Source organism: Pestalotiopsis fici (genome assembly GCF_000516985.1).
Source record: "Pestalotiopsis fici W106-1 unplaced genomic scaffold PFICI_Scf_7, whole genome shotgun sequence".
NCBI classification, from domain to species: domain Eukaryota; kingdom Fungi; phylum Ascomycota; class Sordariomycetes; order Amphisphaeriales; family Sporocadaceae; genus Pestalotiopsis; species Pestalotiopsis fici.
Genome location: NW_006917097.1, coordinates 2,843,757 through 2,867,592, shown reverse-complemented (window position 1 = coordinate 2,867,592; position 23,836 = coordinate 2,843,757). Strand labels below are relative to the sequence as shown.

Below are 23,836 nucleotides of genomic sequence, written 5' to 3'. Positions count from 1 at the left end.
TAATTAGCAATACGAACGCCAAGATTATTATTGCTGTACGGGCGACATTGAATCTTCTTGTGGCACACAAAATAAAGTTTTACAGCTGTCTTGGCATTCGATTTTACACGTTATGCTCGCTTCCAGCCGAGCCCATATAGAAGCTCTTACGGTAGAATATGGGAGGTACGCCGCGAAGAGTGGATATCATGGAGCTTGGCGTCAGTCTTACGGACAAGTTTCGGGAGTGAAGCATGATCTGAGGAGTGGAGCATGATCTGAGGAGTGAAGCATGATGACGATCTCATTTGGATCCAAGGCGCCCGCCAATGGAAGGCAACAGAAGTTGTCGTCGCCAGCTTTCCTCTCACCCTGTTCTAGTTGTTCAAACGTCGGCTTTCGTACGGTCGGGCAGTCCATATTTGCCATTCCGTTCGCCACAAGCTTGCAATTTGCTTGCTTCACCAGAAGATCAACGACGCTCGCCGTGAGAGCTGGGGAAATTTACAGGATCGTGTGGCCTATACGAATGAGTGCCAAGACCGTAATAATCGACCCGATTGCTGCCGGGATGCGAAATCCAATCACAAGAGGCGTATTCTGGTCGTCGCGTATCGGAAGTTTGTGATGGCCATGATAGAAGCAAACGGCCTTATCCGCCATGGTGAGTCACCATTGACTATGGTTAATGTATAAATGAAGTGATGGTTAGATCATGAGAGTTGAGTCTTGCATACAATGCTAGCGATAGACATATTGCATTCCGGGCTTTTCTGTCGAGGAAGCTATTCAGAACTGATCATACCACCGGCGACGACTTTCTGTACAGAGCCAACAGAGCCACTCCTCTCTACATGTACGCACGTTGGCAAGGATAACAAAGCACTCTCAACAGTACCGCCGTTCTACGCAAGGCGCGGTGCATCCCCTCGTCTAGGAGAATATGCATTATATCCATTTCCACTGCCGGCTATACAACTGACAATCCGCCGATGCCGTGCACGCCCCCGTTTGAACTCCTACATCGCATCTTCCCTTCCTCTAAGACCCAAGATTACATTTCTAAATATCTACACCGTCATTTGTCTTTTTAGAAGCGATATCTTGCCAGGGCAAGTCAATGCTAACAAGGCAGGCCAGGCCTGCGGCTGCGGTAGATAAATGCTAGAGGGATTATCATTATCAAATAACCTTTCATCCGAAAGGAAACCAGAAAAGGCTACTTACAAACATCTCGGTGATCCCAAGGTTATACGCCTGCAGAAAACCAGGCAGACCCGTGGCCGAGACAAGCTCTCGCACGCTGGTGGCGCCGGCTTCGGCGATGAGGTGAGCATCCACGCCAGGTGCATACTTGTGGAGGAGCAGTGGAAGCTGGTTTCGGAAGATGGTCTGAGAAGCTGAGACGGAGACGGCAAGACCGAGTTGCATGAACAGATTGATCGTCGCCAAACAGATGGCAGAGTCCGCGGCAGGGAGGTCTTCCTGCACCGAGACGACTGGCTGTTGGAGAGGTAAAATTATGCTCAGTTCATGCAAATCCGTAGACAGGTGGTTGAGATGCTAGACTTACAACTTGGAAAGCCACTCCGCGCCCGATGTTCGTTAGTACTTGGTATCCGAGCCACTGGCCGAGCGTGGCGTCTGGCCTCAGCCTGGACAAAAGACCAGATCCAATAGCTGTCAAAAGGCTCCCAAAGATGGCCCATGGAGGTGCATAGTGCATCTTCCGGACTAGCGCTCCGAAAGTGATGAGTGAAAGCACCATGGATATCAGCGAAGGCAATACATGTACGGCGCTCTCGTTGGGACTATCCCCGAAGATGGCCTGGAACCAAAGCGGCAGAAAGAAGGGGATGATCTGAGAAGCCCCACCTTGCAGAAACATGACGATGCTGCCGACATAGACAGAGCGGCGCGTGAGGCAAGACGGCGGAATAAGTGATCTATTCCCTTGTACCCACACGGACCAGACGAAGAGCGCCAGCACGACGAAGCCGCCACACAGCAAGCCGATAATGGTCGGAGAAGACCACGGCAGCTGGCTGCCACCCCACGTGATGGCCATCAATATCATGATTGTCGCTGCACTGAAGAGGGCAAATCCAAGCGGGTCGAGCTCCCGGTGTAGTGTCCTCAGGGCTTGCACGACAGGGGCTCTAGGACTGATCTCCGGGAGCTTCATAGCACCGGTCACGAGCATGATGACGGCGCCCAAGGGAAGTAGCATCCAGAAACCTATTATCAATTCAATTGTCGGTTCTTAGGTATTCGACCTGTGGCTTTGCAAGTGCCCAAGAAAATGGCTATGAAAAGGGTGCTTACACCAGCGCCAGGTAGCGCGCGTCGTCAGTACGCCGGCGATGATGGGTCCGGTCATCGAGCTAATGGATATCATGGACATGGCTGCCCCTGTCACGAGCGGACGGATGTTGGCTTTGCATGCGGACCCGATGATGAGCAGTGCGCCGCTGATGAGACCGGCCGAGGCAATTCCGCTCACGACGCGGCCGGCGATGAACATGGGACTGGACTTGGCTAGGGCGCATATCAGGAGGCCGACTTCAAAGACAGCCATGAAACTGAGGTAGACAAGTTTGATGGGGAATTGGTCGTAGGTCTTGCCGACCAAGGGAATGAATACACAGCTGTCATGCGTCAGAGCCAGGTCAAGGCTGAGATCTCCCATACCAAGGGCCACTTACAGTGCCAAAACATAGGCGGATTCGTACCATGAAATGTCATTGAGAGTGCCGAACTCATTGGTCAGGGTGGGTAATACGGTCGATAGCATGGTAAGCTCCAGAGCCACGAGATATATACCCAAATAGAGTGCTGCAATGACCGACCATAGTCTCAGTACGTGAAGCGCGACGCCAGGGAGCGACGGCAGCGGGGAAACCGACGACTGCTGTTTCATCAAAAGCCCATTAGAGCCAGTCCCATGGCTTTCCTTCCCCTCGTCTTGGGCTGGAGCTGGTAATTTCGTCGTCGGCGTTGACGTTGTCCCGTTCTCGTCTTTCGTGCCCATTGCTGAGCGCAGGCAATACGATCACTGACTGCTCTCCCTCTTCGGGAGATAGTATTTGTCACAATGGCACTCAAATGGAATCGGGGGCTCCAGTACGAGGGTGAGCTACTTTTTGCGAACAAGAAGCAAAGCAGAAGGAATCTATGCAACGCGTGTATTGTTGCCGTGAAGCAGGCATGTCTGGCAGGCTGGAAGGGAAGGATCATCATGCCCACATGGCAGGGCCATGGATTGTTAAATGCAGAGATGCGGCGTACCATAACGCTACGCTGGTACTGGTCTCTCTCTCACTGTCAGACTGTCAGCCCTATCCCCACGTGTGTGGGAAGATATGGAGGTCGCGCGCAAAAGCCATAAGCGACCCAGCTAACGGAATGAAAAATTCGTCGTAGTAAATCTTGACGTGTTGCTTAAGCTCGCCGTACTCGTTCCATTCCTCGGTCGTTATCTTTTCGGCAGAGACGCGCTGTTTGGCCAGGATGCAGCTCGGCCGTTACAACTAACGTGATATCTAGAGGTTTAAAGATCTTCGCTTACGAAGCTCCATAGCGGCGCTTGTTGCAAAATGGATTAAAAAAAAGGCAAGTTGGGGTTCGCTCACCCCAGTGCCCAACTACGGATAAGCAGATAACAGCCACTGCAGCCATAGCCCGGATGTATTACACCAACTGGACTACACCAACTGGACGACTGCATCAACTGGACCCACTACCTTGAAACAGTCCAGCACCAGTGCAGTACGTATGGGATTTTATGATCTCGAGGGACGAGAAGAAGAGGAAAGACATTTTCCTTTTTTAATCGTATACTCGCTGTTCCCTTTATACTTGCGTCGAAGCTCTTCCTGCGTCTTCTATCTCGTTGGAAGTTGCCTTGTCTTTATCCGCCTTTCCCTCAGTCAAGACTGTATCAGATGCAATCGCAAACAAACAGTCCATTTCTTCCAAAGTCAACCCCTTGGTTTCTGGTACAAAAAAGAAGACCCAGGGGATTGCAATTGTCATGCATGCCGCAAACAAGAAGTATGTACCAAACTTGATGTTACTTATCATATATGGCACACTCCGTGCAATGACAAAGTTCATGACCCAGTGGATTGTCACACAAATAGCAACGCAGGGCGATCTGATGCGGAGAGGAAAGATCTCTGAAGCGTAAATCCAAGGAATTCCTGCCCAAGAAAAGCACCATCCAATGGCATATATGTAGATCATCACGACAGCCGCGTATCCGCCGCCATCAATATGTTTTGCGGTGTTGGCCGTGGCTGACGGTGATGCAACTTTGATATATGCCCCAATGAACCACATGGCGCATGCCTGCAATTGGGTTTCGTTAGTGTCGTCCTTTGAATCATGACGCTATATACCGAGACTCACCATAATGCCACTACCAACCATTAAAGTTGTCGTCCTTCCAAAACGGTCAACGACAAAGATCATTGCAATAATCACGGCGATAAACCTGACAAGTCCGTAGATTCCAGTCGCGAATAGAGCCGTATTACTGCCAGTCAGTCCAATGCTGTTGAAGATGGCCGGCGAATAGTAATTGATGGCGTTTGACCCTGCCATTTGCATAAAAATAAACATGAGGGAGCCAATGGCCAGACGTTGTCGATTCCCAGGCCTGAGCACCTCTTTGATAACACCAAAACGTCCAGTATTGCACTCAACCTGTCGTTCAACTTCTAGTTGGCGGAGAATGCCGTCTACCTCTTCCCTCAGAAATGGATGATCAGGAGGCAAGTTTCGCAATCGCTGCAGTACACGAACGCAAGCTTCTTGGCCGCTGTTCCTGGCTAACCATCTATGAATAAAGTCAATAAAGCTGAATCATTCACAGAAAAGAGGCTCGATGCAAGTTACCTTGGTGACTCGGGAATGAATGGAAGTCCAAGCATCAGAAATACCCCAGGAATCAGTTGCACAGCAAAGCTAATAATCCACTGTGCTGAAGTTGCAGGCAGATTTGTGGATAGTCCGTAGTTGATCCAGAAGCCAACCAGTGTACCGCCAGACACGCCAATCTCGTATATGCCGACAAGTGCACCGCGAATGTGCGGAGGGGAAGCCTCTGCCACATATAGCGGAACAATCATGCTTGCGGCGCCTACGCCGACACCACCAATAGCTCTACCGGCAAGAAGCATAGCCTCTGACCCATGAGAACCGGTTTGAATGGCCGAGCCGACGTTGTAAAACAGAGCCGTGATGCCCAAGGTCACCCGGCGCCCGAATCTATCGCTCAGGGGACCTGCGCCAAGCGATCCGATGATGCAACCCGCCTGCAGCAGAGAGACAACATTGGCCGCAAAAGCTGATTTCTCAGATTTTGATAAATTGAGAATTCCAAAATCTCTGGTCCAGGATTAATATTCGAATTTTTCCCGTTCTTCTTCTCATGCTTTCTAACGTGTTTTGAAAGTGCTCACTTTTTGAAAGACTCGAGCTCGAGCGCGGTGCCGATAAAGCCGAGATCGTACCCGAACAACACGGCACCCATGCTACTGATTAGTGCCAAGATATATATACGGAAGTTATGAACCTCCTTTGGAGCCGGAGTGCTCAGACTCTGGTTTAGCCTTGAAGCTCTCATGATGAATAAAACAAGAAATAAATACGAATATCAAACGGTCTTTGCGGTCGAGGCCTGTAGACAGGCCATATAAATTTTCCAATGGCGATTAGTCGCCATGTTATATATCGTTGAGCTTTTGAACTGGTTATTTATCCACTCAAACACAGAGGATTGCACCTGTGTCGTGGTAGTAGGCATTTGTTTGCGCTTAGTGCTGATTCTGTTCCGCGGGATCAAATTACGAACCCGCGGGGGCTATACTAGGCTTCCCCAGAACCCCGGGCTAGAAAGATGGGGAAACCTGGAGCGAGGAATCCTCCTAGCCTAGTCTCGGCCCATATTTCTGTCTTTCCTGGTACAAAGTAGTCATTGACGAGTCGTCCGCATCCCACCATACGTCGACAGTCATTTGACCCCTAGGTTCTCTCAGATAGTGAATGGGGGATCCCGAAAACCTGGGTACTGTGTCACACCGACCGCCACAATGTTCTCATAAATGCACTAGGGCACCCGGGCTTTAGCCGGGAGTATCCAAAATTGTAAGAATCGCGAAACGGAAAGACTGAGCGTCCATTTCCAAATACAGCATCCTTTCCGATGATGAGGGACGGATAGTTTATAGTCATTCAGAAGGCTTATTCAAACGGACCCGAGCAAAACAAAGACCCTCAGTGTCACAAATTAACAGAACTCAAAGGGGATTTTATGCGCTGAAGTCAAGGGTCTATTTGCGTCGCTTTCATGGTCTAAAATAACAAAAATACTGACAGATGAAGTGTCACCATTGTTTCAATCTCTTCATGTCTTGGACTTTTGTAAGCATTTTGGTTAAAGTGATATATTCTTGAGCCTCGGTACTGATATTTGGACAAAAAAGCCCTTCATGCTTGCTTTGTGATAACGGATTTGCGTAGCAAAATTTGTTTCCATACCCTATTAAGCACAATTATCGCGTGGTCGAGAAGTCCTCGTACAAATTTGAAAATGGTAGCCAGGAGAGGCAAGGTATGAGATGTGAATGCCACCCAAGTAAATTCTACACTGGCGTGAGATAAACCTCCATTGGAGGTTTATCCCACAAAAAGAACGACTTTTGGTAATCCACATGCAACCAGTCAAGATTCGGATCAACGAGCTCGATGTCAAAGCTGAATAAGATACGGGCAAGAATCTGGCGCATTTCGGCAATTGCCAAATTCTTCCCCACGCAATTGCGAGGACCAACCGAGAATGGCTGCATAGCTTCGCGGCGGTCTCGGTCAAATCCTGCAGGTCTGTCTGACAAGAAGCGTTCTGGGCGGTAAGCGAGTGGGTTGTGAAAATTCATCGTTGACCGGTTCGCGGCCCACTGGTAAACAGCAGCAACAGTCTGGGGGAATAGGTCAGTCTGAGCATAGATTAAGATGGATTTTGATGATTGCAACGACTCACCCCTTCGGGGAGAAAGTGACCGGCAACTTGATCTCCGCCTTGGCGTATCGTGCGCGGTAAACCCATGGCCACAGGTGGATATAGCCGCATGGCCTCGTCAAGAGATGCAAGCATATAGTCAAGTTTGCTCACAGAAATGAGCGTGATCTCATCCTCTGATTTATATGCTGCACGGACTTCTTGTGTCACCTTTTTCAGTGCCTCTGGGGTTTTGCATAAAAGATAAGTCACACCCGTCAGTAGAGTTGCTGTTGTCTCGGAGCCGGCTGCCAAGAGAGTACCAGCATTGGAGATGACTTTTGGCATTGGCAATTTCTATTCATTTGATGAGATTAGAAAGTATCAGACAACAAGAGGCCCAGTCACTTACGTCGGACTCATGGAGCTTGAGCAGTGGTTCAATTAGATCTGACCGGTCTGTCGTGATGAGCCTCCGGCGATCAATTTTGACTTTTGTCGAATTTGCGTGCGTCTCGATATCGCTAGCGATGAACCGGAATAAAAGACCTATGAGCCATCCAAACCCAAGACCAACCATAGACTGAACAAACGCAATCTGCTGGGTACTTGAATTGAGCGTCTCGATCCACGGATCATAACTGGCATTGTCTAGCATGCCAAATGATTCTCCAAAGCATAGATCCCCTCGGTGGACCTGTGTAGCCCAAATCAGAGCTCGCTTGACTGCATTCTGAATGATGGCCACGAGTCAATCGCACCAGACCACCACGCTACTGCACGTGATACTATATACCTATGCTCATTCTGACGCGTAATTTGTCTGGCGTGATATTTGATAATTTTGTTTCGAATATAACCAGTTTTGCTTGCATTGCATTGGCGGATTGGTGCTTTAACGAGTCGGGTATGGTACGTACTGCCTTACACCTATTCCATTTCCTATTTGCCTCCACGGAATGCTAAGTTGAGCCCCACAACCCGCGGCAAGTGCCTTGGAAGCAGAGAGGATTCCCCTCCGTCCCGTGATCACTACAGCTTTCTGCGGGGATACCCACGGCAGCCAAGCGAGCTTTCCCTCATTCTATTTCTCATTTTTTGAGCAACGCCTTTTGGTAAAAATAACATTCCGTGTTCCGCGGACGGTATTTTGAATGCCGTACAACGCTTGGCACCGACAGAAGTGCCCCCGGAACCATATCAGCACTGCTCGTGGTGCAGCAACCGGAACGCTACCATCATGACGGACGGCCCGTCTTCCCGCGTTGGACGGAGGGCCGCGGCAGCGTGCACCTTTTGTCGACGGCGAAAGGTATGTAGAAATCTAGGTACTCTGTCTATGATTGCGTACCATACACCAAATACCCAATCAGTCATTGCCGCGGCTGCATCAACCACATATGCTACTGGCGCTGACTTCGCACAAATGATCCACAGATCAAATGCAGTAACGATCAGCCAACATGTAATAATTGCAAGACATATGGAAAAGAGTGTATCTATACGCCTATCGATCATGGCCCAGCCTCGGCCTCGGCTTCAGTCCAAAGGCTGCGTCCCTCGACTAGACGGTCTACTGTATCGCCCAGGGCTAAAACGAACGACACTCGCAGAGACGCCGTATCGGAAAGGCCTGCTTCGCCACCATCGTCCTCGAACCAGAATGCACCCAGATCCGGATCTAGTTCCGTTTCAAACACGATCCGTAATCATCAAAATGCTGAGCCACGCATGTTTGTATCAGCGGCTGGCGAATCTCGTTACCATGGTCGTACGAGCACTCTGTTTGAAGAAAACTTACAGCTGAACCCCTCAAAGGACGCTGGATCGCGAATTTCCGATGATGTGATTGAGTCGGGATTGGTTGCAAATGCATTACGGCAACGTGAGCTTTTTCCACCTTCTGTTCACCTGCAAGCATTTGTTACACTTCCATCTCGATTCTTTGAGAAGTCTCATTAACAATAAGTATACCAGGCCAACTTGAAAATTTGAACTTACGAGCAGGAAAGCTTGACTTTGACGGACTAGACCCGGAGCTCGGGCTCCATCTTTTGTCTCTTCACTGGAACCGACAGCACCATTCCTTCTTGGTCACCTATCGGCCAGCATTTATGCGGGACATGGCTTGTGGCGGTCCTTATTTCTCAAAGCTTTTGCTCAATGCCATTTATTATGGTGCATCAAAGTTTAGTCCCCGCCATGAAGTTCGCAAGGATCCCACGGATGTGCGTACAGCTGGTTGGAAGTTTCGGGAGCGCGTTCGTCAGCTACTAGGTAGCGCGCTAGACCAGAGCAACATCACCACCATCCAAGCCCTTCTTATCATGACAAATTCCCTTTTTGCTCTTGGCGACGAGCGCAGTGCGGCTTGGCTATATGCCGGACTCGCATTGAGGATGATTGTGGATCTGGGAATGCATATTGATCTTGTCAATGTTGTAGGAACACGGCAATTCACAGACGAAGACTTGGAGATTCGAAGGCGGGTGTTTTGGGGAGCTTTTGGTACGTTTCATGCGAAAATAAATATTTTCCCGTCCCTCTATCCCTCTCTTTTTCTGTGCATCCTAACAGTTATTATGCAGTCGTTGATAAGATCCAAAGTCTTTATCAAGGCCGACCATTCACAATCAAAGAATCAGACACTCTAGTGCCGATCAAGTTCCTCGATACATATGAGGAGCTGTAAAACTGGTCACCGTTTGCATATTCTACGCAGTCCCGCACATATCCAGGGTCACCGGCATACAGTGTATCAACCTTCAAATCACTCTGCAAGCTCTCTCTCGTGATGAGCGATGTCCTCAGCACCATCTACGCTGAGAGGAGCTTTGAGCAATCACCTCTGGACCTATCCAGCATGCTCGAGAAGATTCAGTCAAGGCTTACAAAGTGGCGTCAGTCTCTACCACATCATCTAGATTTAGACCCATTGAAACCAGGTAGCACGTTTCCGCCGCCCCATGTTTTGAGTCTGCAGTAAGTCCATCACTCCAGTTATGGAAAACTAACGTCGCTCACAACTATCTTCAGCGCCATGTATCATGTGCTTGTGATATTGCTCCATCGACCTTTCGTCGCTGATGGGCACCTGTACTCGGCACTTCGAGCCGTCTCTGTCAACTCATTTCTTGCCTGTGCGAAAGCTGCCTCGAGCATTGTCGGGCTCCTACGCGCATACGATACAGCGTTTTCAGTCAGCAGGGCACCATATCTAATTTCCTATGCAACATATGTCGCAGCTACTATACATGTGCGAATTGCTGCCAAGAGACGCCACGATTCGACCATTTTCAGCAACCTGGAGACTTGTCTGGCAGTTTTTAATGAAAATGAATCTACCAACTGGGCAGTAAAGAGGGCAAACACGGTCATCAGAAGCCTCATGAAGCGGATGGACGTTGTTGTAGATGAGGGTGATGACGGCCCACACATTCATATCGGCGCCAGACGGGCTACAAACCCATCGCACGACCGAGATGATGATTCAGCAGCGCTGTTGCAATCGCCTTTGGGCCTAGATGAAAACGGGTAGGTGCCGATGCCGCCAGATATGGAGGAGGATCCATCAGCCACCCCCCATGCTGACTGGTTGGATATTGACAGTATTATACAAAGCTTCCTGTCAGGCCAAGGCCAGCCCAATGATCAAATGAATGTATTGGATACAGCCTTTCAACCGACACAATACTCTTTCAACGAAGGCCAAGAACATGTGGTGACAGGTCATGGTAGCTTGGTACCACTCCCGACGCCTCAAAATACACTAAGAATCGCGTCGGAAATGGACGGTACCAGACTTCAGGCCCCGGCGCAGATTGGAGAGGCAAATAGTATTCCCATGGCGAGTCTGGATGATCCCCTGTTTGGGTTCAATGGATCTGGTTTAGATAGTATCGATGCTTGCCGTTGGATATAAAGAAATAGAGAAATTAAGTAAAAACCTCTCATGCGAAAAATTCATTGCTAGGTCTTGCTGAGCACCCAAGTGATTTCAAGCTTGAAAGAGACTAAGCGTAATGCGTACGCGGGATCTATGTAGACCCACCTCCTTGCCGCGGGAGCAAAATTCGCCTAAGGCTGGTGGATAGATCCCGCGGACCGTTTTGGGTATTGGTGACATGACATATAACCAATTCGCCTCTATAACGATGACAATACGGATTGTTTCAAATGGGAACGGAAATGCGCGTTGCAAGAATTCTTTTTCTGGGTTGTTTGAAATCTATTTCAGCCTTTGATATTTTCTCACTTGAAAAACGCGGTATGATCCGTTTGCTATAGCGGATATTACATAAAAAAATCGAGAATATTTCCGCACTTCTGTTTAGTTTTCTTGAGTTCTTACAAGTCGAATGGGGAAGTTTGCCGTTTCTACATCACTACTCCGTGGAGGTACCCAGCGCCTACTAAGTGTATCAGCAAGACACTTACCCGTGTTCCCGCCCATCATATTACAGCCAATGCAGAACAAAAGAAGCCGACATGTAACGCCGGCCGTCATGATGCGTTCGGGAACGTCCAAGGGGATATTCTTCCACCGGCATCAGCTACCGCCGCACCCAGAGGACTGGTCCGCTCCGCTCCTGGCAGCCATGGGCTCAAGTTGTGGGGACCCGCGACAGATTGATGGCGTTGGCGGCGGATCTTCGACAACGTCCAAGGTGGCCGTGGTTTCGCCTTCAAAGATCCCCGGCGTCGATGTCGAGTACACTTTTGTACAGGTCGCGGTTGGCAAGAACAAGATTGATCTTAGTGGCAACTGTGGAAATATCGCCTCGGGCGTGGGACCATTTGCGGTGCAGGAGGGATTAGTAAAGACGACGCCAGGTCAGAAGACGGTATGCCTATTTACCAATTTTCATGCAATGTTTGGAACTTGCAGACTTAATCGATGATCTCCAATATCTAATTCCCCCTTCAATATAGCTTGATGTCCGAGTCTTCAACACCAATACATCTCAGCACCTAGTGGAAACGCTGGAGCTGGATGAGATGGGCCAATTTCAAGAAGAAGGTGATTTTCAGCTGCCTGGAGTGCGCGAATATGGCAGCAAGGTTCAGGTGGCATTTAAAAACCCAGAGGGAAGTTTGACGGGAGCTCTTTTCCCTACGGGTCGGAAAGTCGACACACTCTGTGTGCAGTCAACGTCAATATTCCCAGCCTTTACTATTGAGGCGACCTTGATTGATGCAGCCAATCCGTTTGTTTTTGTCGACTCTACGCAGCTCGCAGGTATTGTGCAGAACCGCCCACCAGAGTCCCAAGAGTACAAGGACGTCATCGAGGAGATTCGCCGCATAGGCGCCGTCATGATGGGACTTGCACCAGATACCATGACGGCGGCCGCCACGCAGGGAACACCAAAGATTGCAATTGTCTCGAGACCGGAGCCGGCTGCTAGCATGGCCGACATACGCGTCCTGTCGTTTAGCATGGGATCTCCACACTCCAGTTTACAACTCACGGGTGCCGTCACGCTCGGGGCTGCCATTTGCATACCGGGCACAATCCCGCACAGATTGAGTCCTCAATCGTCAAAAGAAAGATCAAAAATGCAGTCGGCAGCTCTTCCTACGCCAGAGAGAACTCCTAGCCCGCTAGGGTCTTTTGAACCGGGCTCGGATAAGCCAAGATATGAAAATGAAGCGGAAGCGTCCGATATATTGGACTGCGAACCATTGGCAATACACATCGAGCACGGGAAAGGGGTCATGCCTGTTGAGGTGAAGATGAAGAGAAGAGGCCAACCCGTGTATAACAATTGCAAGTTGGAATATTGTACCGTGTTTCGGACGGTACGCCGGCTATTTGAGGGAAGCATTAGCTATTATTGTTGAGAATGGTGGGGAAACTGAAGTTGGCCACTAAAAAGTGCCTGGTGCCAGAGTTGTGTGGCTTGGTGGCTCAATTCGCTTGATTGGCCAAGTTGAATTATTGTTTGCCATTATTGAAATCTGACACGGCACGCAGTATCTTGCTCCTTATAATATAACTTTGAGTAGGGTTCTCATGATAGTTGCTGAATTTGTGCTAAAGTCCTTTTGTTCCTTGTCTGCAGGAATAAACAAAGTCACCTGCCAAAATCGAGGTGGGTTGTCAAACCAACTGATTTGACGAGGAACAAAGTTCCCCGCCACAACGGAGCAACTCTCGGCATATGCCCGCGCAGCTCCTCGGGTATCATTTTCGCCTCCGGGGGAAGTTGCGGGATCTGGATTTTGGAATGGATTCACGTCCGCCATATTTACGATATAATTACAGATATGCAGGATTGCGAATCGAATCCCTTAATGAGATCTTTCTTATTCAGGGCAATATAGTTCCAGATAAGTTAAAATGTGTTCATTATATTTCCCACACAATATTTCTTGGTTGGTCGTGTTACTTTTACATACCGTCACGGCCGCAGCTGGCAACACTTCCATCGTTATCCCAGATCAGCCAAGTGCTGCCAGCACATCGACTCACTATCAAGTCCAAGCCCGGCCCATTGGAAGCTTGGCTTGGAATACAGTGCCCCTGTATACCACAACGGTAGCAGAAATAAATGCCACAACTGGAAGCTCCAAGAAGCACGCAACTCAATTCGGTCTATTCGACTTTGACGGAACGGTGCAGATAGCAGTTACTCCAAACATCACAGTGTTTCCAGAGATCTCCTCAGTCAGGGTACGGCCTCTCAGTTATGGCATCATTCCAGAGACTGTCAATGGGACAATCACGTTCAACGTCTCTCAACCATATAACAACATTGTCATTGAGATCAACGAGGACGTCTTCGATGTCGTTCATTTGTTCACCAGCGAAATTGAACGAAATGTCATCACTGAACAACAAGCCGCGGGCCGGGAAGATATCATATACTATGGTCCAGGATATCACACTCTATCCGAAGTCCTTAACTTGAGTTCCGGAGAGACATTGTACTTGGCCTCGGGAGCTTATCTACAGTTTCCAAGCCCGAGTGGCACCTCTGTGAATATTACAAACGCCAGCAATGTAATCATCCAAGGACGCGGATTTCTGTCGGCCGGCATCAACATACAAATGTCAAGTAATATCTCAATTGACGGCGCCTTTGTGTCTACAGGGGGCTTCCTTATTGCGCAGTCCCACGATGTGCATAGTCGAGGCTGGCGTAGTATCACTAGCCACCAGTGGGGTGATGGGATGGATATCTACTGCAGCCAGAACGTGCTCGTGGAGAAGGCTTTCATCAGAAGTTCAGACGACTCAATCGCACTCTACCAGCACCGCAACAATTGGTGGGGCAACTCCTCCAATATCACAATGCGCGACTCTTCGCTATGGGCGGATGTCGCCCATCCCATCAACATTGGCACGCATGGAAACCCCGACGATCCCGAGACAATGGACGGCATCACGTTCCAAAACATTGACATTCTTGACCACAGAGAGCCGCAGATTGATTACGAGGGCGCCATTGCTTTCAGCGTGGGCGACGAGAACACGATACAGAATGTGCTGTTGGACGACATTCGCGTAGAGAACTTTCGGTGGGGGATGCTCTTTTCACTCCGAGTCATGTACAACGCGAAATATAACACTGCGCCTGGCCGCGGGATCAAGAATGTGACGATACGCGATTTAGTCTTCTCGTCGACCCCAGATTTGAATCACGTCGTCAACACAGCTTCCATCTATGGTTACGCCGAGGATAGATCTATCGACTTCATTGACTTTCAAGGTCTGGTCATTAATGGATTGCACATTTGGGACAACATGACGAAGCCGGCTTGGTATGTCACGACAGATTATATACCTGCAACAGTTGGCAGTTTCGTAAACAATCTTACGTTCTCTTCGTAGTTGCCATTTAGCAATAGAAACATTTAAGGCGTGTGTGAATCGTAATTTGTTGGGCAATGGATACAGAAAGTGGTACCTCCGATTGCAAAACTGGGGTCTGTTTATGGTAGTATCGTCGTTAAGTTTTCGAAGTCGATCTAAACTATGAGCATCAAGCTGTTGGTATGATTCGGTTCCCAGGGCAGGGGCACATGTTGGGTGTGGCATGTCTTATGGCTGGTAGCTGAGCAGACAAGAGCCCAAAGCATAGTTCATCGCCTAGGGACGCGATACACAGTAATGGCCCGAGTGAAGCTTCATGTCATTCAGGCCTGGAGTAAAATGAGAAGCAAGAACAGTCAGAACATAAAAAGCAAAGAAAATTAAAGTATTATTGTAATGCGGGATAGTGCGGCTTCTATTGACTCAAAAGCCTGCCCAACTTTAGAGAGAAGAAGAAGAGAAAAAAAAAAGGAGCTGCATAGCTAGGCGTCCGAGTGAAGTGAAAATGAAGAGGATCTATGTTCTCTAGGTTCATAGCTCAGTCTAAGGTGCTCCCCAGGCCCACACGCAGCCATGCACTTAGCATTCGAGGACTCTCCTGGGTCTCCGTATTCCGTTTGAAAATCGAGTTCTACTCCTGGATGTAGTAAAAAGGCAGTCGAGTGTGTGACTCGCGACACCTCTACCGATCTATTCAGGAGTGGCTATGGCGATGGCCATGACAGCCATGCGCATGGCTGTATTGTGACGATGTGCTTGAGGCTATTGCCGTCCCAAGCACAGAAGAAGATGAAACGCTTGTGGAAATTACCACACTCTGAGACAGGCTTAGAGCCGACAAGTGCGTCGCAGTGGATATTGCAGCAGTTGTGATACCATCTTGACTTGTAGCCGATGTGGAAAACGTGACGACTGAAGAGTTTGAGTACTGTGTAGTCGATATTGTAGTAGCCGGGGCACTTTGTCGGCTTGTTCTCGATGCGGTGAGCGAAGCACTGTAGCTAGGCACAGTTGTGTCATTGTCGTCGCGGTGGTAGAGGAGAGATCCCCATCCAAGGCCGTCAAAGGCACCGGATGTGCTCCCGGAAAGGCCAGCACCTGGTTCTACTCCACCATACTGGTGCAAGCTATAGTTCAGGTACGCCGTGGTCCATGGTGCATCCATGCCCTTGATCTGAACATAATGGCTATAGAAGAGCTCCCAGGTCGGCCGCGTGCTACCACGCGAAGCATTGCTGATGCAGTCAAACGACACGATGCCATTCGTGTAGTTGTTGAAAGGAACGTCATGGCCCAGGTTATAACGAGCAAAGTACTCAGCGCTGTGTATATATACAATTAGTCGTGGCCAATAGCTTCTCTCTCTGGATGGATACATACCCTTGAAGAATGCGGCTGTTGTTATAACTGAACAGGTCGACGCCCTGGTTCCATGCTTGCTGGCCAATGACACCAAGCATCTGCCAGTCTAGAGCCGAGTGGCCTTGGTCTCGGCCAGACTCCTGACCTTGACCCAAGGTCAACCCCGTATCGGGATCAATATGCAAATCAGTGACGGCGTTATTGATGTTGCCATTGCCGGAGCCCGACTTGAAGTATTCGATTGCAAAGTCCCAGACCGTTGAGTTCTCAGTCAGCACAGCAATGGCCATGGCCGAAGCCAAGTTTCCCAGCTCCCAATTGGCAAAGAAATGTTTGACATTATGCTCGGAACCAAGTTTGTGGTTCAGGAAGTCGAGGTTCATGGGGAGAAACACGGAAGTCATGAATGTCTTGACTGCATCAAGGCCATCCTCTGCAAAGGGGGCATAGTCTCTGAGCAGCTCTGCTGCATTAGCGAGCTCGTGGCCCTGGAATCCAGATGTCAGGTAGCCATCATCTGTGTCATCGATTGTTACCAGCTTTGCAGCCCAGGCTGTAAGAATGCCCGAGGCGGTCTCGGCGTATGAGTCGTTATTCGTCAGCTTCCATCTCAATGCCAGCGCGAAAGCAGCAGCAGCGTCATTCCACAGATAGTTCGTGTTGGCGGCCCGTTCGGTGGTTGTCGCCCGGTACACGGCACTGACCGGACTGGGCTCATAGTCTGTACTTGCACAGCTGCAAGCCGTCAGTTGTGCGTAGGAGGTATTCCATGGGGCACGATTCAAGTTGTTGGACGCTCTAGTAATGTCGGCTTCGGTTACTAGAAGTCCAGGGTGAATGAAAGATTGTAAACTCAACGAGACAAACGTGAGAAGTATAAAAAGAACGGACATGTTGAAGGTGAAAGGAGTGGCATCATTGGAGAAACAGACAAATTGGCGCCAGTGCCAAGGCCGGGCGCTGCGATGATAAATATCATTTGCAGGCAGATAGTTGCCAAAAAGGTCGCCGCGCAGAGCTGTGATAGCTCGCTTAAAGATTAAGGTTCACAGCCTGAAACGCCTAGAGCTGGGGTCACCTAACACTAAGAGGAAAAGACCCCATTGAACAATATCATCCACGCGTGCTAGTGTCTACTTCCCCTGCACTCCCCACTGATCTATCGCATGGTATGGGGATCAACTACATGGTATGGTAATTTCGTGTTTCTGGAAGCTCGCCTATAAACTTCAGCTCCATCTTGTGGGGGTTTGAGATTGATAACCCCTGGCTACGTTTCTTTGGGTACGCCTAGCGGGTAAGTCATAAAGTTCCAATTCGATTATAGCAAACAGGGTCCATTTCAGCACCGTGTAATTTCTATGTCAGATGATTGTCGGCCCCAAGCAAATTCGGTTTGTAAGTAAAGTTGTCCGCTATCAGTTTTCACAGAGTACAGGGTCCACAGAGTACTATTGGCTGTGGCTATACGACAGGTCATGGATGCGTACCTAGGTAGGCATCGATCGAAAGGCGAGCATAAAAAACATTACAAGTCGATGAATTACAGCAATGACATTTCAAATCTTGAGAACAACAAAACCGTGAACCCATTCTTTCTGTGACTTTTACTTAGGCAATACATCGCTCTTTTTTGCTTATCTCAATTCTTTTCTAGATGTTTCAAGTCCAATGATGTTCTCCGACAGATCGCCGCTGTCAACACGACCGAGCTCCATGTCTTTGGGACGGTGAAGCTCGTCTTGGCTATCCAGCCCTGTGTACCAGTCGCCTGTGCGTCGGCTCGTGTCCGAGGACGGACCGCTGTTCTGGGCCAAGTCCTGGCGCAACTGCTGCGACTTCTCCCTGGAGTCCTTGGCCGATCTACGTAGCGTGCTGGCAAATACAGGCAGCCACTTTGAGACCAGCGGTCGGAGTGTCGGCAGACACGCACATGTAATGCCCGAGCAAAGCTCCGTAATGGACCAGCAGGATGAGTCGGTGTTCTCATAGGTGAGATCCGAAAATAATTGAAGATATTTGATGCGGATGATGGAGATAGCGACAGTACTGTTCGATCCTGTAAGCCACAGGCGGCCTTGGGTCAAGGGGAGACGACTTACAAAAAACCAAGGCTAAAAATTCCCAGAAGCACCAGCTTTTGCTGTTTCGGTAGATGGAGATGGCCCAGGACAGGTAGAGGCAAAATGAAAACGGCAACATCAGTCGCAATGTTCCCGGCTGCATTGATGTACCACTGCGGCAGATTTGGTATGCAGTGGCCGTCCAGACTATCATTCCAGAACTTGGCAATAGGCTGGCATATGAAAATTCCTACAAAGACCTGAGACAAGGACCAGCCCCCAATGACAAGAATTAGGACCCGAAGCACGAGTCGTGTTTTTTTAATGGCCAGAACTCGGTAATACTGGGCCAAGAATGTCATCTTGGTAAAAAAGAGACCAGCATTGTAAAAAGTGATGGATACGTAAAAGTTCTAAAATTGTGTTTGTGTAAGCGCGAGCCGAATAGTGGCGGAACGGTTGGTAGCTTGCCTTTAAGTAATTGCTGATGCCTGTCGGGCCGGCCTTATAAATGACATCCCAGATATGGGCGCCTAGACCAGAGCGGGTATATGGAGACAAGTTAGCGGCAATCTGTCAACTTTAGTCGCTGGCAACTTACTAATGCATTGTGAAATGCCTGTACAATATGCAAGGAGCTTGTAGCGTTTGGTCAGCGAGTTGAGCATGTGCATTTGGTCAGGGTTTGAACACATACCAGAGCGACCACAGTTAGATAATCATCAGCGCCCATCTGGCGGACAATGGCAAGCCTGGTGTATAGTCTCATACCGGTCGCCAGCGACGCGATTAGCAGGACAAAGCATACAGTTGCAATTACGACACTGCCACGATTATCATGGGGTAGAGCTGCAAATACTGCGGGGTCTGAGAGATCCATTGAATCTTGCTTTTAAACTGTAATGGAATAAAATAGTAGACTTGGTTGTGAGATAAAAATACCGGGGCTCACTAACATTGGAGTATAGGTCGTACTAGTAGCGGGAATAACAGATTTCGAATAAAAGCTATAGCGTCCTTGGCCAGGAAATATTATATAGTGGACATGCCATGCTTATCAATGGTAGGCGACTGACACTACTCCAAGTGACTGTCAAGCTTCTGCATAGCCTCGGCCCTTGGCAGCCCAGGTTAAAGGACTTCATGGTATCCAACGGCGCTCATAAGCCATAAACATATCCTCCAATTGTTGACGCCACCGGTGTGACATATCCCAACGACATGTCGGGCAAGCAGAACACGGACCTGTATGCTGCAGTTACGGGCGTAGATTTCTACACCCATGCCAGGTACCACTCAGAAGGCATTGCATACTCAAGGTTTGGACTGTGGCTGATTGGGTCGGTTGTATGGTAAGAGAGGTTGCTTTACGGAAGACATCCGAGCGCGTGGCGTCTGCATCTCCCCGCAAAACTGCCCTACCCCACATGTGTGAATGCTGTACGCACGGGCAGTTAAAACTTGAATCTACATCCGAAGACCTCCCCATTTGGCATCGCTAACTCCTCAACCTGGGGTGAATCCGCCAAAGCCAACGGCACGGCTGCCGATATTGCCTTGTTTGTAAGTGGCATATGCAACATGAGCGGCACAGCTGCATACCAAGACGGAATTTTGTTCACGTCTTCAGCCGCTTTGCATATTCCAACACCATGTTGGCTTCTTCGGAACCCGGTTGCGCGATCCCTGCGGAGAACAGCTCACGTCATGCGATGAAAGCCATGCACTGCACTTGCTAAGCAGTCTCGAATGGCGACATTGGGAACTCTAAGCGACTCTAACCCTGTTCCCCCAAAGATCGCATTCGTATTTCTCGTATTTCAAGTTTTTTTTTCTGCGACGACTCACTCTGACGGCGGTTCGGCGCGGCTCGGGTCGGAGGAAGCACTTGTCCATAAAGGTTTTCTTTTTATGAATTCGACGGAGAGGGAGAAGATGGATCAAAAGGCACAACGTCAGGCAGCCGTATAGCGTTGATGGTGTTTAGAACAAAGACAGGATTTCTTATGACGGTAGTGGCTCATGCCATTTGTGCTACTGAAAGAAAAGTAATCTCTCTCTGTGTACTGTATTGCCGCTTCTGCTCAAATCTATTGATTTCGAATACAAAACATGATGTCTCCCGTCTGTTATAGTCGTCCTTATTCTCTTGAAATGCTCCTCTAGAGCCTCTGAGGAAGCCTGCAGAGTAAGCCCACCAGCGACTTTTTAAAACATCATCCTGAGTCTTATCTGCACACTGAGTTTTATCAGAGATCTAGCGTTTTCTGCGAGCTGGCGGTCTGCAAACAACCCGTCTAATTTGAGGTAGAAGTGGTGACATGCAGCAACTGATTAGATGGCTACCGCATCATATTTCCCACTCATAGGTATGCAATGGATAATGGGGCCAAGGTCCACCTCTTGACCTCCCTGATCAGCGCTACCAACAAGCACGGTGTATTTTCACCGCGAGGCTTTGCAGCTGTTTCTTACAATCGATGATCAAACTTTTCGCTTTAATTGAAACTCCCTCGCTTGGCACGATGCGCACGGATGGCCGAAAATGATCGGCCTGGAAGAAACAACTGAGCCTACACAAAATATACGGCGCTTATGAAAGTGAATTGAATCCAGGAGCAGTCAATGAACTCAACAATGAAGAGGCCGAGACGGTCGCACGAAACTAATGCCTGCCTCACCCCTAGGTACCTAGGACAAATTCGTGCCCTTCCCAGCGACATGGAAGATCCGCTTCGACTGATACGGCGCATTGGAGTACAAGGCGAAAGTCCGATTGACGAACATTTGCCGAGGTTACATGTTGTCGCGGTACCAATCGTAACGTATAAAAAATATCGGAAGGATATTTGATCATGTTGGCATTGGCGTTGAACCGAAAACTACGGGGGAAGAGGATGTGGTAAAGGACAAGGCTGAGCCCAAGACTTCCCATCAATCCATTGGTTGTGGCGGAGGACTGTAGGGGGAAGGGGAAGGACTGATGGTCGTGAATATGCTGCTAAAATGAGGACGTCTTCATTTTTTACGAGGCTATGTGCTGTCCACAGGACAGATTGATAATCGGTCCAGACTAGGTACACGTTGCGAAGTTCGATGATATCACGGGCGCATTCGTGTAACAGTCGCTAGGGGCCAAAGTTTTGGGGGGGTATTAGACTCTTGGGGGCTATTCGGCGCCTTGGACTTTACGGCGCCGCAGTTTTAGTATCGAGTTTTTTTTTTCTGAAGTCCTTACTATCCGCGAATCCCCCTTTTATGGAAGCTACGCTCTCTCTTCTATTCAACATCCACCCCTAATCATCCACGATATCCCCATGAACGCCCTTCGCCTGACCAAAAACTGCTACCATGACCGTCGCCGTCGATCCGCCCCGTCACCAGAGCCAGGACATATCATTTTCAAATTGGATAACACTGCTGACATCATGTTTTGCTCCCTTGATTGCACACATTTTCGCCGGTGCTCCATCACCATCGATTCTTATTCCGACCAAGCCACGTTGGCACGATTACATAGGACTTTTTAATCCTACGGCCATAATTTACCGCTACGGTGCTATTTTTGATAGACGAATTAGAGCTTATAAGTGGGAACCGATTGATGTTGCTGCAGCTAATGCGCTATTTTGGACTGCACACGGCTGGGATGGCTCACAGCATATGGTGACAAGTAGCTTGCCATACTGTGCCCTGTTGCCTGACAGCACGACCATGAGATTCCTCTCAGTCTCGATGTTGAAGACAATTATCACCACTTTACAAGGCATACAAGCCGCGGTTGGATTAGTTGGCGCAATGACAAACACCTTCCTTGCAATCAGTGATCAACCAGGTGTGGACTTTACATTCGGGCCACTATCTGTGCTAGGATTGTTACGCCTACTCGCGTCAGCATGGCTGTGTGATGATTTCATCTATTCTTCAATCACTTCAACAGGTACTGAGGAACCAGTACCGGAGATTAGAGACTCGAAACAATGCAGGATGTCCTGGGACAGCTTATTACAGGACCGCAAATCGTCTTTGGTCACGGAAAGCCGATATCGACCAAGATCATACTGGCCAAGTCGGATCTTTCGCCTTTTGTTCCTGGTGGTACTCCTCGCAGTCTGGACGCTGGCTTTGTGCTGGACAGTAATCGCGGACAAGGTTTTCGGACGGTCATTGACATATACGGCAACGACATTTATCCAGACCATATTTTACTTTACAACATTTACAGTCACGGCGATTACCTATCTATGGTATTCTATACAAGACCAAGCGACATCGACTATACTGCCATGTGTCTCTCGACCGTGGTTCAAGGCATATGCAATCCTTTGGATGCTTTCTGCCGGGATCTTGGTGACTTTGTCGGCAATAGAGACACATAAAACGCCGTGCGGAGTATATTCTACTATATCAATGGAGTTGGCTCGCACAATCTGCTCTTCAGATACGGATAAGACATGACATTCATTATATTCTATACATAAACTGCGACGTTTGCGAGGAAGGAGCATGCTGGGCATTGAAACGATCGTCCAAGAGTGCATATGATATCAGGGCGACTGATCTGGAGAAATGTCGTACTGACGTATTCATCACCCCCTCCCCAATGGGTCACTTGCCTGGATACACCACATAGCCCTTCTGCACCTCTCTTTCGTAGCTCGTTACGATCAACCCAGGAACAAGCCGTTCAACTAGGAGACTATATTAATCGATACTATTATACCTTCTTTAATATTGCCCAAGTACCTATTAACCACTCAGCCATCCTATATGCATAGCGCTAGATAATCCCAAGCGCTCCTTTGCTGGCATCCCTGCCCCCAATATCCCCGCCTACCGTCCATATATGCTATACCGGACCTTCCTTTAGGATCCATACCAGTCAAAGTCGCCATATATAACGAAGTAATTCACAGTTTATATCCTGCGGAAACGAGTATTATAGCACTAATCACGACATGGCACACGCTCAAAGATGAGCTGCCATGAAACGCTGATAAGCAGTGGCATCTAAGGTGCCATAAGCCCGGGCCGCCAAGGCACCGAGGGACTTCAGGGTTCCAACTTTGCATTTGTGTACCATAGGGGCACAGGAAATAGGTTGATTGTACGAAGTAGAGCCATTCGAGCTGTCCCCACGATGGTACCTTCTTGCCATAATGAGGGCCACAGGTGCCTAGCATATGTACAGTATAATCACCCGAACCATTGATAGTACGTACCACCTAGCTGCCCACTGCGAGCTAGGCAAGCTAGGCACTAATCTACATGTAACTAGCGTGTGGTCAATCACTACAATATGCGTAGAGACCGTGCCCAAATTATCAATTCAATGTTACAATCGCCTGATGAACGGTCACCATTTTAGACTTGTACCTTTTGCTTAAAAGACTGTCTTGTCCCGCATCACTTTCACGACTTCTCTTCTAACACTTGCGATACCATCGCTCAAAAATCTTTGTTTGTCCTGAGAAAAGCGCATCTTCTTGGTGCTTAGTTGCGACGGCCTACACCCGTACTGGTACCAATGTCGATGGCCAGACCTTGCTTGCCATTCTTCAGCACCAAATCCGGATGCAATGCCGATCCTATCAAATGCTGCGACCGCTGAGC

At 48.9% G+C, this 23,836-nt stretch overlaps 11 protein-coding genes across 11 annotated transcripts; 6 read left to right on the top strand and 5 right to left on the bottom strand.

The window, feature by feature from the left end:
* Positions 1–1,041: 1,041 nt before the first annotated feature.
* PFICI_10505 (uncharacterized protein) lies at positions 1,042–3,010 on the bottom strand (the record flags this gene model as incomplete). Its single annotated transcript, XM_007839086.1, has 5 exons — positions 1,042–1,143; positions 1,207–1,482; positions 1,553–2,217; positions 2,305–2,627; positions 2,685–3,010. 5 exons carry the CDS (start codon positions 3,008–3,010, stop codon positions 1,042–1,044), a joined length of 1,692 nt encoding a protein of 563 aa, XP_007837277.1.
* Positions 3,011–3,831: 821 nt separating this feature from the next.
* On the bottom strand, positions 3,832–5,608 carry PFICI_10504 (uncharacterized protein; the record flags this gene model as incomplete). Its single annotated transcript, XM_007839085.1, has 4 exons — positions 3,832–4,329; positions 4,390–4,819; positions 4,879–5,370; positions 5,445–5,608. 4 exons carry the CDS (start codon positions 5,606–5,608, stop codon positions 3,832–3,834), a joined length of 1,584 nt encoding a protein of 527 aa, XP_007837276.1.
* Positions 5,609–6,626: 1,018 nt separating this feature from the next.
* On the bottom strand, positions 6,627–7,637 carry PFICI_10503 (uncharacterized protein; the record flags this gene model as incomplete). Its single annotated transcript, XM_007839084.1, has 3 exons — positions 6,627–6,959; positions 7,022–7,336; positions 7,392–7,637. 3 exons carry the CDS (start codon positions 7,635–7,637, stop codon positions 6,627–6,629), a joined length of 894 nt encoding a protein of 297 aa, XP_007837275.1.
* Positions 7,638–8,219: 582 nt separating this feature from the next.
* PFICI_10502 (uncharacterized protein) lies at positions 8,220–9,671 on the top strand (the record flags this gene model as incomplete). Its single annotated transcript, XM_007839083.1, has 4 exons — positions 8,220–8,291; positions 8,417–8,864; positions 8,957–9,487; positions 9,568–9,671. 4 exons carry the CDS (start codon positions 8,220–8,222, stop codon positions 9,669–9,671), a joined length of 1,155 nt encoding a protein of 384 aa, XP_007837274.1.
* A 102-nt stretch (positions 9,672–9,773) lies between these two features.
* Positions 9,774–10,517, top strand: PFICI_10501 (uncharacterized protein; the record flags this gene model as incomplete). The annotated part of the gene is made up of 2 exons (XM_007839082.1): positions 9,774–9,961; positions 10,016–10,517. The coding sequence occupies 2 exons, from the start codon at positions 9,774–9,776 to the stop codon at positions 10,515–10,517; spliced, it is 690 nt and encodes a 229-aa protein (XP_007837273.1).
* Positions 10,518–10,523: 6 nt separating this feature from the next.
* PFICI_10500 (uncharacterized protein) lies at positions 10,524–10,901 on the top strand (the record flags this gene model as incomplete). Its single annotated transcript, XM_007839081.1, has 1 exon — positions 10,524–10,901. One exon carries the CDS (start codon positions 10,524–10,526, stop codon positions 10,899–10,901), a length of 378 nt encoding a protein of 125 aa, XP_007837272.1.
* A 586-nt stretch (positions 10,902–11,487) lies between these two features.
* On the top strand, positions 11,488–12,823 carry PFICI_10499 (uncharacterized protein; the record flags this gene model as incomplete). The annotated part of the gene is made up of 2 exons (XM_007839080.1): positions 11,488–11,823; positions 11,912–12,823. The coding sequence occupies 2 exons, from the start codon at positions 11,488–11,490 to the stop codon at positions 12,821–12,823; spliced, it is 1,248 nt and encodes a 415-aa protein (XP_007837271.1).
* A 499-nt stretch (positions 12,824–13,322) lies between these two features.
* PFICI_10498 (uncharacterized protein) lies at positions 13,323–14,816 on the top strand (the record flags this gene model as incomplete). Its single annotated transcript, XM_007839079.1, has 1 exon — positions 13,323–14,816. One exon carries the CDS (start codon positions 13,323–13,325, stop codon positions 14,814–14,816), a length of 1,494 nt encoding a protein of 497 aa, XP_007837270.1.
* Positions 14,817–15,488: 672 nt separating this feature from the next.
* Positions 15,489–17,053, bottom strand: PFICI_10497 (uncharacterized protein; the record flags this gene model as incomplete). The annotated part of the gene is made up of 3 exons (XM_007839078.1): positions 15,489–15,560; positions 15,610–16,120; positions 16,179–17,053. 3 exons carry the CDS (start codon positions 17,051–17,053, stop codon positions 15,489–15,491), a joined length of 1,458 nt encoding a protein of 485 aa, XP_007837269.1.
* Positions 17,054–17,797: 744 nt separating this feature from the next.
* PFICI_10496 (uncharacterized protein) lies at positions 17,798–19,103 on the bottom strand (the record flags this gene model as incomplete). Its single annotated transcript, XM_007839077.1, has 4 exons — positions 17,798–18,209; positions 18,263–18,636; positions 18,825–18,842; positions 18,921–19,103. The coding sequence occupies 4 exons, from the start codon at positions 19,101–19,103 to the stop codon at positions 17,798–17,800; spliced, it is 987 nt and encodes a 328-aa protein (XP_007837268.1).
* A 3,100-nt stretch (positions 19,104–22,203) lies between these two features.
* PFICI_10495 (uncharacterized protein) lies at positions 22,204–22,602 on the top strand (the record flags this gene model as incomplete). The annotated part of the gene is made up of 1 exon (XM_007839076.1): positions 22,204–22,602. One exon carries the CDS (start codon positions 22,204–22,206, stop codon positions 22,600–22,602), a length of 399 nt encoding a protein of 132 aa, XP_007837267.1.
* Positions 22,603–23,836: the final 1,234 nt, after the last annotated feature.